We start from the raw sequence: 13,557 nt of genomic DNA, 5'->3' as shown, positions 1-13,557 counted from the left end.
GACTCCATGCTACCACTGTAGGGGGTGCAGGTTTGATCCCTGGTTGGGGAACTAAGATATCACATGCTGTACAATGCAGCCCCAAATAAATAAATACATAAAAACTAAAAATAAACTGTTTAGCCAGTTGAAGGAAATCTGCTTATGGTACAATTTGTAACCAAATCGATTCCAAGTTGTGTATTTGTTTTCCAGTTTTAAAAATTACTATTTAAAAAAGTAAAACAAAAACACAGCATTATGTGATTCTATCAGTTAGATATTGCTGCATAATAAACCGTTTTGAAACTTTACATCCTAACACAACACTCCTTTATTTAGCACATGATTCTTTGTATCATTGGTTTGGGCTGGACTGATGAGGACACTTTTTCAACTGTTCTTGGCAGGGCTTACTCATGTGTTTGTGGTCAGTTGCTGATTCTGTGGTCAGTCCGTGAATTAGCTGGGGGCTGGTTTACCCAGATGTCCTCACTCACCTGTTTGGGAGCGGCTATCGGTGAAGGTACCTCAATTCTTCTCCCCTGGTCTCATCCTCTAGCAGGAAAAGCCGAATTTGTTCACATGCCAAAAGGATTCCAGAAGAAGTAAGGAAGCAAATCACAACACACACGTTCTTTTATAGCCTCTACGTCATGTTTGCTAATTTCTTATCAGCAAAAGCCAAGTCACATTAGGCCAGGCCCAGATTCAAGGGTAAAAAAATGGTCTTCCCCTTTGATGGGCAAAGATGCAGAACACATTGCAAAGAGCAGTGCATGAAGAATGGAAAATATATGTAGCCGTTTTTGCCGACTTAGCTTGAATGCTCACAAAACCCCTGAGAAAATAAGAAAAGTAAAGCTCAGGGAATTATAGCTATTCATCTAAAATCAGGCAGCAATACCTGAGGATGGCGCTGGTGTCAAACAATTTACGTCAGTCTCTGATGACTGGAGAATGTGTCTCTTTTTTTTTGTTTGGTTGTTTTGTTTTGTTTTAATCATGCCTCCAAACCACACAGTTATAATAGTAGGAGGGACCTATTCTGTTCCTATCCACCACTATTTAAAAAATATCTCTGTTTATCGATGTATGCGTATACAGTTGACATTTTTGCAGTATGTAAAAATCTACACAAATACAATTTAAACTACCTGGTATCCACTTCCTTCTGAGATGTTTGCTAAGCCCCTCCTGTATAGAAGTCTTGTGGGCTGTTCTGTATATACCTACATTCAGCCAGTCACCAATCATACTATAGTGTAACTGACTATTAGGCCATAAGCTCCATTGTGAGTATTCAGTGTGTCATGTTGTGTTTGTCAAGTGCCTGTGTAAAGATGTTCAATGAATATTGGTTGAATGAATGAAGAGTTAACTGTTAGCCTTTACTTTCTGCATCTAAAGTTATAATGGAAATATCTCAGGTAAAAATGTTTAGATGTAGCCAGTATTTTCTAATAAATATATACAAAGAACTCTGTAGTACACATAAAATAGGGTGTATTAATAGTGGAGAAGAAACAAAACTCCCATTGAGAAGAATTCCAAATAATTTATGTAGATACTCCCACATCCCCCTCAGAGGCAGAGCTCAGTTCCTCTTGCCCTTGAGTGTGGGCTGAGCTTAGTGACTTGTTTTCAAAGAGTAGGGCATGGAAAGGAGGCGGGAGGAGTCATTTTACAGGGGGAGAAACTGGGCAAACGCTTCTCAGCCTGATGATCAAGGTCAACATCATCAGCAATGCCATGTCCATAGAATGTATCCGTGATATGATATGACAAAGATTGTATTTCATCTTTGTGATATTACTCCCCAAAACCCATAACTCTGATCCAATCATGAGAAGAGTACCACACCAAAATTGAGGGACTTTCTACAAAATACCTGGCCACTACTCCTCAAAACCATCAACGTTATATAAAACAAGGAAAGTCTGAGAAATTGTCACAGACCAGAGAAGGCTAAGGAGATATGATAACTAAATGTAATGTGGTATCCTGACAGCATCCGGGGGGCAGAGAAAGGACATTAAGGAAAAACGAGTTGTTTTAGTTCGGGCTGCTTTTACAAATTACCATAGACTGCATAGCTTAAACGACATTTCTCACAGTTCTGGAGGCTAGGGGTCTGAGATCAGGGTGTCAGCAAGGTTGGGTTCTTGCTGAAAGCCCTCTACCGGTTTCTAGACAGCCACCTTCTTGCTGTGTTTTCACATGGTGGAGAGAGAAGTCATCTCTCCTGTATCCCTTTTCTTTTTTCTTTTGGCTGCACTGCACATGTGGGACCTTAGTTTCCCGGTGACCAGGGATTGAACCTGTGCCTCCTGCAGTGGAAGCTAGGAGTCTTAACCACTGGACCACCAGGGAAGGTCCCACTCCTGTATCTCTTAAAAGGGCACTAATCCCATTCACAAGGTCTACCTTCATGATCTAATTACGTCCCAAAGGCCTCCGCCTCCTAATACCATCACATTGGGGACTAGTGTTTCAATATATGAACTTAAGGGGGACACAAGCGTTCAGTCCATAGCACTAGTGAAATGGAATAAACCGTCGAGTTTAGTTAATAGTATCAATGTTGGTGTTCAGTTGTGACAAATGTACTGAAATAATGTGAGATGATAGCAGTAGAGAAAAGCGAATGTAGGGTATGTGAGGTCTTCCTTTTTTATAAAGAATTATAAGTTAATCTCTATCTACCAGGTTACATGACCTGGTGGGAGAATGGGTGGCTGGGGGATTATTATGAGAAAGAGACTGACTTTTCATTGTAAGTCATTTTATGTATTTCAAATTTTGTATCGTGCTCGTATGTATTACCTGCAGTATTACCTACTCTTTAAAAATTAATTAACAGTTAGCTCTGTTGGGAGATAATATAGCTAAAATAAATATAGCTAAAATGACAGCCAAAAATGACAAGATTGAGGCTGATAAGCTATACGGTCGGTGGCCAGGTAAATTAAGCCAGAGACCAGATGCCTTTTTGTGCCTGGCAGAATTTCAGAATTGACACTACCTCAACATTTGACTCATGGCAAATAATACAGCCAGGGTTTGAAAAAACAAAAAACAAAATTCTAAAGTCTGGAAATTTTCTACCAGTGAAAACTAAATGTTAGCAGAATAAAAAGGCAGTTTGATGGTATTAGCATAGTCCTTTAGCAATTAAGTAAAACTTTTTTTTTTTTTTTTTTTTTTTGGCGGTATGTGGGCCTCTCACTGTTGTGGCCTCTCCCGTTGCGGAGCAAGGCTCACGGGCCCAGCCGCTCTGCAGCATGTGGGATCTTCCCGGACCAGGGCATGAACCCGTGTCCCCTGCATCGGCAGGCGGACTCTCAACCACTGCGCCACCAAATGTAGTTTTATACTGGCAAGACAGAACCTTTCCAAAAATATCACCCTAATGAGGATGGTCTTTGACCAGAAGATTAATATGCATTCAGGCTTCATGTGTTTTATAATCATAGAGTTTGGCAGTTTTCATTTGGCATTTTAAGTTAACAAGGAAAGTTATGAATTGGAAGATTTTCCAAATTACTCTAGTTGTGATTCTCTGTACACAAAGGTGTTTTAAGACCCTGAAGAAAATCGGCTAATGTATAGAGTTTCAGTTCTATTCTTGAGCAGTTCTAATGCTGTGGCTCTGTATCTCCATAGTTCATCAAGTTCTTTCGATGAATAAGAAAATCTAATCTCTTATGACTGTTGGCCCATGAGCAAACTAAGAATCTTGTAGAAATCCGCCCCCCGCCCCCAAAACTAAGTTTCCAAGGACTCAGGATTTTTAGAATGACAATAGATTTTAGGGATCAATTTAGTCAAATGCCTTTATTTCACAGATGAAAAATCTAAGGGTTGTAGAAGGTAGATAACCAGTTAATGGTCATTCAGCAAATACTTGGTGAACAGAACTAAAATTCGCATTTCTTCCCAGGTTGCCTTGCAAGGAATGTATATATGCTTGTTATTAAATACACATATATCATTCACCGATATTCCCAGTATAGCCCTTGATATAAAAATACTGGGATAGAGAAGAGCTATGCAGGAGGCAAACCAATTCACTACAAATGATGTCATGGGAGAAGTCCTGAGTCCTAACAAAGAAAGAAAAGGAATTAAACAAGGGAGAGAGAAGATGCCAATCTAACATTCTCTCGCACTAGTACATTCTATATATGGGTCTTCATTCCCAGTGAAGTATCTATCTGAATATTCACCATGGACTATATTGTTTTTGAGACATTTCTTGATTCAGGCTAATTTTGTCTGTGCCTCCTACTTGGATTGACACTGGATTGGAAAGTTTGGAAATAAGGGAAAGGGGTTTGATGCTGGAGCTGAGAGCATCAGTAGCCAAGTCTAGGGATGATGGCAATAAGGATGAAAGGCAATAAGGAAAGCTCTAATTAGTAAGAACGCAGGCAATACCAAAAAATATACTCAGGTTGTGCGTAATTCTTAAGAACATCTGTTCACCAAATCCCAATTTTCCTGGTGCACCGCCATACCTGGAATCATGTTTTTATTTATTAGCTTTAGCTAAAACAGTTCTGTACTATCTGTAATTATAAACAATATTTGTAAGCTTCTTCTCTCCAGGGTAGTCTTGCTACAGTCATCCTTAATTATATGGCTTCTATTTTGATCCATTATGCAGAATTATTCTTGGACTTGGTATTCAAAAAACACAAATTATGCATCCTCCTAATTCTACTAATTAGGCACACATGTGAATAGTGGTTTCTTGTGGGAAGCAGTCAGCCATGAGAGCAGGCTGTGGACATGCCAGGCATGCCGCCGCTGCTCGAAGGGACTGTCCCTACTTGTTCCCTTCCTTGTTCCATTCCATGGGAGATAAATCACTAGGGCCCAGAGATCAGAAAGAATGTAAAATGAGATAAGCAAAGCTGTCTCCCCCCTGCATGTGCAGGTTATTTTTGATGATTCTGGGTTTATGGGTTTTCTCCCAGGGAAGTTAACCTTGAGCCGAGACAGTCATTAGATAATGTAAACCACCGTCTGGCAACCTTCCCTTTTCTAGTCTATATAATCCGCAACTGTAGCACAATAAAATTTCTCTTGCAACCAACCAACAGTTGTCTTGGTCCTTCTGACCCCATTCGTCGGTGCTATTTCAGTTCCTTGCCCCTTCCCTTCTGACCCTGGTTGGCTCAGTCTTCCTCATCCGGCTGGTCTGCAGGCAAGTGGCGCCCAAACAGGGACCTGAAGCGTGAAGGCAATTAAAAGAAAAAGAAAGTGCAGGTAAGAGAACCCTTATGCAAAATATGTGTGGCCACAAGTAAAAGTGAAACTAGTACCGGCATAAGGCAATAGTCAGAAGTAAAATAAGATGGGACAAAAGGGCTCAAAGGAGCATGAATTATTTGCTCAGGTTTTACTTTCGATGCTTAAAGCTCGGGGTAATAAAGTTTCTACCTCACAGTTGACTGAGTTTTTACAGAATATTTATGATGTATCTCCCTGGTTTCCTGATGGCGGCTCTGTTGACATTGAAATCTGGCAGAAAGTTGGAGAAGATTTAAAAAATTATTATGAGTCTCCAGGGCCTACTCATACTCCTGTTGTTACATTTAGTTTGTGGAATCTGATAAAAGAATGTTTAGATTCTTCTCATGATAGTGTTGATTTGAATGTAAAGTCAGAAAAACAAAAGCCTTCTTCAGAAGATCAAACTGCCTTAATGGCTTCTGCACCGCCACTTCCTAAATCTAGGGAACTTATTAATTTTAACGTATCAGATGAAGAGGAATATTTCGACTTAACAGATGAGGCTTTTAAACACGAAAGAGAAGAATATCCTGAGGATGATTTTCTAATGGCTATGATAGATAAGTCAGTGAAAAAGCCACAGATTAGTAAGGACTGTCTTCCTCAAAAAGGAGCAATAAAACGAGGAGAAGATCCTATTTTCTGTTGTCCTGTCATAGAAAGACCTGATCCTAATAATCCTCAACAAGCTATTAGGGAGCATCAAGCTCTTCCCTTTAAAGTATTAAAAGATTTAAAGTCTGCTTGCGCTCAATATGGGCCCACTGCTCCTTTTACTACTGCTGTGGTTGACACTATAGCAGGAGAAGCTCTTCCCCCCGCTGTTTGGAAGTCTATTGCACGAGCTTGTTTAAATGGTGGAGATGATTTAATATGGAAGTCTGAGTTTTATGAACGGGCTGCTGAACAAGCAGAAAAGGATGCTTCCCATAATATTTCTGTGGATTATCATATGTTGGTGGGTGAAGGGCCGTATATATCGTTACAAGATCAGTTGACTTATCCGTTTGTTGCATATCCTCAAATAAATCATCTGGCGTTGCAAGCCTGGAGAAAACTACCTTCTGCTCATAAAACTGAAGATCTTTCAAAAATTAGACAGGGACCTGATGAACCATATGCTGATTTTGTAGATAGATTGTTACAGGTGGTGGGGAGACTCATTGTGGATGGACCCACTGGTACAATTGTAGTTAAGCAACTTGCTTTTGAAAACGCTAATAATGCATGTCAGGCTGCGATTCGACTTTGGAGAAAACGAGGAACGTTGGAGGACTATATTCGCCTTTGTGCGGACATTGGGCCTGCTTATATACAGGGTGCTGCTGTGGCTGCAGCACTAACTAAAGTGGGGCTTAAAAACAGTCAAAAGAAAACAAAGACTTGTTTTGAATGCGGAAAGGCAGGCCATTTTGCTAGAGAATGTAGATCTTTTAATTCTAACCCTAGTCCTTCCTTCCCTGTTCAAACACCTCCAGATGGTCGGTTTATGCCCTAGGTGCAATAGGCGAAAACATTAGGCACGAGATTGTCGCTCACTGACCCACAAGGATGGGACACCACTGTCGGGAAACTCCTCCCGGGGCCCTCCCCGGCCCCAACAAACAATAGGGGCGATGTCTGTGTATCCTCCTCAAATTATCATTCAGACATTAACCAAGAACAAAAACATACAATATCCTCGCTCTCTAGAGCAACACCAGGAAGCGCAGCACTGGACCTCGGTACCTCTGCCCGATATGTATTAACTCCTGAAATGGGTCTTCAGGCCCTCTCTCCGGGCATCTATGGACCTTTACCTAAGGGTTTGATGGGACTATTATTGGGAAGAAGTAGTGTCACCATGAAAGGTTTAACTATTATGCCAGGAGTCATAGATTCTGATTATGAAGGAGAAATAAAAATCATGGCACAAACTACTAAAAATATAATAACTACTTCTCCTGGTGATAAAATTGCACAGTTGCTACTTTTGTCCTTTGTACCTCATGGACAAATTTTACAACATCAAAAGAGAGGAACAAAGGCCTTTGGATCATCTAATGCTGCCTACTGGATTCAGAAGCTAGGGAAAGAATGTCCAGAAATGAAATTAACCATTAATGGAAAGGTTTTTTTCAGGTTTGTTAGACACTGGAGCTGATGTCTGTTATGACGCAGATGCACTGGCCTAAACGTTGGCCCGTTAGTTCCTACTATTACAGAACTTCAAGGAATAGGACAAAGTTCTTCTCCTATGCAAAGTAGTCAGTTATTATTATGGCAAGATAGTGAGGGCCATTCAGGATACTTCCAGCCTTATGTTTTGCCTGGGCTGCCTTTAAACCTCTGGGGCTGAGATATATTAAAAGAAATGGGAGTATTGCTTTACAGTCCAAATTCTCAAGTCTCTAATATGGTGTTGGATCAAGGATTTCTTCCCACAAAAGGGCTGGGAACAAATCAACAAGGAACTGCCTATCCTATTGATGTGAAAATAAAAAATGATAGACAAGGTTTGGGTTTTTCTTAGGGGCCTTGGATTCTCCTCCACTCACTGCTGATCCAATTACTTGGCTGACTGATGACCCTTTATGGGTGGACCAGTGGCCCCTCACAAAGGAGACAGAAGCTGCAGAACAGTTAGTACTGGAACAATTACAATTACGGCATTTAGAAGTTTCCAATAGCCCTTGGAATACTCCTATTTTTATTATCAAGAAAATATCTGGAAAATATAGGTTATTACAGGATCTAAGAGCTGTCAATAAAACTATGCTAATAATGGGAGCTCTTCAACCAGGCCTACCCTCTCCAACAGCCATACCACGTAATTATCATCTTTTAGTTATAGATTTAAAAGATTGTTTTTTCACTATTCCTTTGTTTCCTGAAGATAGAAAACATTTTGCTTTTAGCTTGCCTTCCTTAACTTTTAAAGAACTCATGAGGAGATTTCAATGGAAAGTATTGCCTCAGGGCATGGCAAATAGTCCTACATTATGCCAAAAATATGTGGCTCAGGCCTTGACTCCTGTGAGAAAAAGGTTTCCAACGTTATATCTCATACATTATATGGATGATATACTTTTAGCCACTGATAATAGTTCTTTATTAGAGACTGCTTTTCAGTTTTTACAACAATCCTTAACAATCATTTGGCTTGGTCATTGCCTCAGAAAAAATTCAAAGACAATCTCCATTTTTATATTTGGGTAAATATATAGATAACACTACTATTAGGCCTCAGAAACTGCAAATTCGAGTTGATAATTTAAAAACATTAAATGATTTTCAAAAATTACTTGGAGGTATTAATTGGCTAAGACCTTCCTTAAAACTTACTACTGCTCAACTACAGCCTTTGTTTGATATTCTTAAAGGTGATTCAGATCCTTCGTCATCACGCTCCATGACTCCAGAGGGTTTCCAAGCATTACAAATAGTTAATAGAGCTATCAGCTCTGTGCAGTTAACTTGAATACACACTCACCTGCCAATTTCTTTAATTATTTGTCCAACACCCCATGTGTCCACAGCTGTTTTATGGCAGACTACTGGAGTTACTGAATGGATTCACATGAAGACTACACCCTCTAAGGCTATTAATCCTTATTATGAACGTATTAGTAATTTAATGATGCAAGGTAGAAGTAGATGCTTACAACTTATAGGAATAGAACCTTCTCAAATTATTATCCCTTATTCAGTTAGTCAACAAAATCGGCTTTTTCAACATAGTAGTGAATGGGGACTTGCTCTTGTAGGATTTCCAGGAAACCTAGAATGTCATTATCCTGCTGATAAGATAATTCAATTTAGTAAAAATAATCTTTACATTTTTCCTTCTGTAATGCAGCAACACCCTATTCCACATGTACCTTTGGTTTTTACAGACGGGTCCTCCTCAGGAGTGGCTACTGTAATCATTGACGATGGAACAAAACTAATTGAACAAACTTCCTTGACTTCAGCTCAACGTGTTGAACTGTATGCTGTCATTATGGCTTTTAAACATTTGCCTTCTGTATCTTTTAATTTGTTTTCTGATAGTAAATATCTTATTAGCTTATTGTTTCTTCTGGAGACTGCGACCATAGGACATACTAATGATCTTTAATTATCATCCTCTTTTCGTCTACTCCAGCAACTCATACGCTCTCATGATGGCCCTGTTGCAGCTTTACATATTCGTGCACACTCTAATCTCCCTGGTCCTTTAGCAAAACTTAATGCAGCTGCAGATAGTTTGACTCGTACTAAATATAATTTTTTTCCTATCCATTCCTCTCCTGATGCTAAAGCTTCTACCCCTTCACTCCGTTCTCCCTCTTATCATGAATGGTTACTGTATTGCATTCATTATCTTCATACTGTTATGGTCCATATCCTGGACACCCTCATATTATGGTAAGTTATGATCAAACTGCTTCACAAGCAGCACAACAATCACATGCTTTACACCATCAGTCAGCGGCTGCATTACGCAAACAATTTTCCCTTACTCGTGAAGCCGCCCGACAAATTGTTAAGCAATGCCCACAGTGTTTACCTCACCTTCCTGTTCCGCATTATGGCGTTAATCCTCGTGGATTATTACCTAGTCATTTATGGCAAATGGATGTTACTCATATCCCGTCTTTTGGGAAATTACAGTTTGTTCATGTCACTATTGATACTTATTCTGGTTTCCTCTGTGCTACAGCACAGACCGGAGAGGCTACTAAACATGTTATTACTCATTTATTACATTGTTTTGCATTTATGAATATTCCTAAAATTATAAAAACTGATAATGGGCCTGCTTATACCAGTACTGCTTTTGCAAAATTTTGTGATTCCTTACAAATTACTCATATTACGGGTATTTCATATAATCCTCAAGGACAGGGCATTGTAGAACGTGTACACAGATCCCTAAAACTAACTATTGAAAAAATAAAAAAGGGGGAATTATATGAAACCACACCATACAGCCTTTTGAATCATGCATTATTTATTTTAAATTTTTTGACTGTTGATAAATTTGGCCGTTCTGCAGGAGAAAGATTGCTGGCTGAGCGAACACTGACAACATCTGTTCCAGAAGTTCTTTGGCGGGATCCATTGACCAATACCTGGTATGGTCTGGATCCCGTCTTGATCTGGGGGTAAGGTCACATGTGTATCTTTCCCAGATCTGCGCCTGGTCCTTGTTGGCTTCCTGAACGTCTAGTGAAGCAGATAGATGGCTCATCGCAACGCCCGACTGATAAAGAAAATGCAGAAACTTCACATTTCTCCAAAGAAAGCAACAGTGACCGTATCAATCGAGAAAAAGAAGAAGAGGAGACCACTTGCCAGCACGACTCAAGGGAGTGATGTTCCAACCTGGGGACAAGTTAAACAATTGATTTCACGAGCTCAAGAGTTAGTGAAACAACAGAATAATCCTGTTACACCTATAACTTTATTTTTGGCTATGTTGGCAACCATTTCATGTGTTCCCTCTGTTAATGCAGCAACTTACTGGGCCTATGTACCTGATCCTCCACTATTACAACCCATATCTTGGTCTGAAGCAAAGTTTCTTGTATTTTACAATGATACTGTTTATGGGCCTCTTATTGGGAATATAAAACAAATCAATATGTCTGTAAATTATACTAACTGGTTTAATACCTATCCTGTCTGTCTTAGCCCATTGAATCTGGAAACTGGATGTGTAAAGGCTATTAGTTATGAGCATACAGATGTTTATGAGGAAACGGATCAATCAGTTGGTTTGTCAGGCTCTCCAGGCATCCTTCATTTTACAGGAACCAACATTACTCTTGCATGCCCGGCTACCAGCCAACGAGAGGATCTTAAGGATACCATCATTTGGTATAAAAATGGGCAACCTATTAATATTAGAGGTCGAATCTCATACGCTTCACCACTTAGGGATTCCTCTATTACTATAACCAAGGTTACAGGTGAAGATTCAGGAAATTATTTCTGTATGAAGCATTTATCTGGAGAACAAGGGATACTTATAGCTGAACATAAGGTTACTATTCTTAACAGAAAATCAAAAAATCAATTTCCTCCTTTTATGACCGTTAACTTTCCTGAATCCAATTTTGAACGTTGCAATGCATCTTGGAATAACCAAATATGGTGTACTGTAGATTATACCAAGGGATCAGTTCTTATATCTTCTATTCCCGTCATAGATAGGTTTATTACATTTCAGAAGAACTGGGATATATGGAAACTAGCTCTAACTTATTCCAATACACATGTTATAACTTGTGTTGCTCCTCCATATACACTTTTGATTGGTTCTGTTAACATTGTTAATTCTTCCAAAGGAGGGTATAATATTAGCTGTGTTAATTGTATTTTTAGCAGTTGTATGTTCCCTTCTGCAGGAACGCAATCTGTCCTTATACTAAAGCAACCCCTGTATGTTATGGTGCCTGTACATCTGAAAGAACCTTGGTATGAAAATACTGGAGTACAGGCATGGGTGGACCTCTCTAAAGCCTTGCGGAGAGCGAGACGCTTTCTTGGGTGGCTAATAGTAAGTTTACTTGCCTTGGCTGCTCTGTCTGCTACTGCGGCTGCTGCCGGTCTTGCTCTTTCACAGCGTATTAATGATGCTTACTTTGTTAATCAGTTATCTCAAAATACCAGTCTTGCTTTATCTTTACAAAGTCACATAGATTTACAGATTAATAACAAGTTAGATGAATTTAAAAACGCAGTTTTGGGGATTGGAGATCAGATGGCAGCATTAAAATTGATGCGTTTAGCTTGTCATGCAAAGTATACATGGATTTGTGTTACTCCTTATAAGTATAATGGCTCTATTTGGGAATGGGAGAAAGTAAAAATGCATCTGCTGAGTGTTTGGTCAGATAATAATATTAGTCTTGATCTTAAGAAGTTAAATGCTGAAATTCAGGATATGCAAAATGCACATCTTGATGATATTTCGCCAGAAGATGTAATTCAAACTTCACTGGATCATTTAAAGTGGTTAAACGCTCAGTCTTGGATTACTGGAAGGTTGTCAGGATTTATGACCCTGGCCGTAATTTGCCTATTATTGCTAATAATCTTCTCATGTGTGTTTCGTATCCTCATGCAACAATATACTACTCTCGGCAGTAAACTTCATGGAATAAGTTTGCAGCAAAAATTAAAAAATAAAAAAGGGGAACCTGTGGGAAGCAGTCAGCCATGAGAGCAGGCTGCGGACGTGCCAGGCATGCTGCCGCTGCTCGAAGGGACTGTCCCTACTTGTTCCCTTCCTTGTTCCATTCCATGAGAGATAAATCACTAGGGCCCAGAGATCAGAAAGAATGTAAAATGAGATAAGCAAAGCTGTCTCCCCCCTTCATGTGCAGGTTATTTTTGATGATTCTGGGTTTATGGGTTTTCTCCCAGGGAAGTTAACCTTGAGCCGAGACAGTCATTAGATAATGTAAACCACCGTCTGGCAACCTTCCCTTTTCTAGTCTATATAATCTGCAACTGTAGCACAATAAAATTTGCCTTGCAACCAACAGTTGTCTTGGTCCTTCTGACCCCATTCGTCGGTGCTATTTCAGTTCCTTACCCCTTCCCTTCTGACCCTGGTCGGCTCAGTCTTCCTCGTTCGGCTGGTCTGCGGCAGTTTCTGAATAAAAAGATGCTTACAAAGGACCTCTGTCATATTTATTCAGGAGTAGTTTTTTTTTTGTTTCTTTAAGGAAAAAGAACTCTAGATTTTCTCGTTGCCCTTGCTCTTCAACAAGAGGGAGAGAAATGCAACCGACAATCTCTCAGTAATTGCCTACTCTAGTATCCTACAGTGGTCACTTGACATTTTGATATAGGGGTTTTGATGTTGCAGTTTTTATACTTTCATTTTGACTCAGACTGAAAAATAAACATTAAACTTTTCCCTCAAATGGGAAAGCTTTGTTGTTTTCCTGTTTATAAAAATAAACCGAAATCTTGCTGTTAAAAATGGATACTTGATTTTATCTTTTTAAATTTTATATGTGTCCTGAAATGATACTGAAAACATAGTTATGAGTAAAGAAGAGAGATTTCAAAGAATTTTTGGAAAGAGGTAACAATGGTTGAGAGGTCAGTCGAGTTTAGTACCGTATAAAATAAGGCATTATAAATAACCCTAGCTTCAGTGAGTTTACTGTATAGCTGGAAAACAAATCCACCCAGATGAAGTATTAAAAAGACAATTCATAATTAAGAGCTAAGTTGCATTGCAGGGACCAAGAATGCTACCAGTTCAAAGCATTGAGGGCTGGAACATAAAAAATG

General features: G+C 39.4%; 2 protein-coding genes across 2 annotated transcripts; both read left to right on the top strand.

The window, feature by feature from the left end:
* Nucleotides 1-5,097: 5,097 nt before the first annotated feature.
* On the top strand, nucleotides 5,098-13,217 carry LOC141277473 (endogenous retrovirus group K member 6 Env polyprotein). Its single transcript, XM_073798558.1, has 2 exons — nucleotides 5,098-5,253; nucleotides 10,437-13,217. The coding sequence occupies exon 2, from the start codon at nucleotides 10,487-10,489 to the stop codon at nucleotides 12,470-12,472; it is 1,986 nt and encodes a 661-aa protein (XP_073654659.1). The 5' UTR covers nucleotides 5,098-5,253; nucleotides 10,437-10,486; the 3' UTR covers nucleotides 12,473-13,217.
* On the top strand, nucleotides 5,342-6,778 carry LOC141277526 (endogenous retrovirus group K member 10 Gag polyprotein-like). The gene has a single exon (XM_073798741.1). The coding sequence runs from the start codon at nucleotides 5,342-5,344 to the stop codon at nucleotides 6,776-6,778; it is 1,437 nt and encodes a 478-aa protein (XP_073654842.1).
* Nucleotides 13,218-13,557: the final 340 nt, after the last annotated feature.

This window comes from Tursiops truncatus, chromosome 21 (genome assembly GCF_011762595.2).
Source record: "Tursiops truncatus isolate mTurTru1 chromosome 21, mTurTru1.mat.Y, whole genome shotgun sequence".
Taxonomy (NCBI): Eukaryota; Metazoa; Chordata; class Mammalia; order Artiodactyla; family Delphinidae; genus Tursiops; species Tursiops truncatus.
Note: the sequence above shows the minus strand (reverse complement) of the source record. Positions and strands in the feature narration are given on the sequence as shown.

Bases quoted from the DNA above. Each gene is read 5' to 3' on its own strand.
- LOC141277473 (XM_073798558.1), top strand. From the start codon at position 10,487: ATGGCTCATCGCAACGCCCGACTGATAAAGAAAATGCAGAAACTTCAC.
- LOC141277526 (XM_073798741.1), top strand. From the start codon at position 5,342: ATGGGACAAAAGGGCTCAAAGGAGCATGAATTATTTGCTCAGGTTTTA.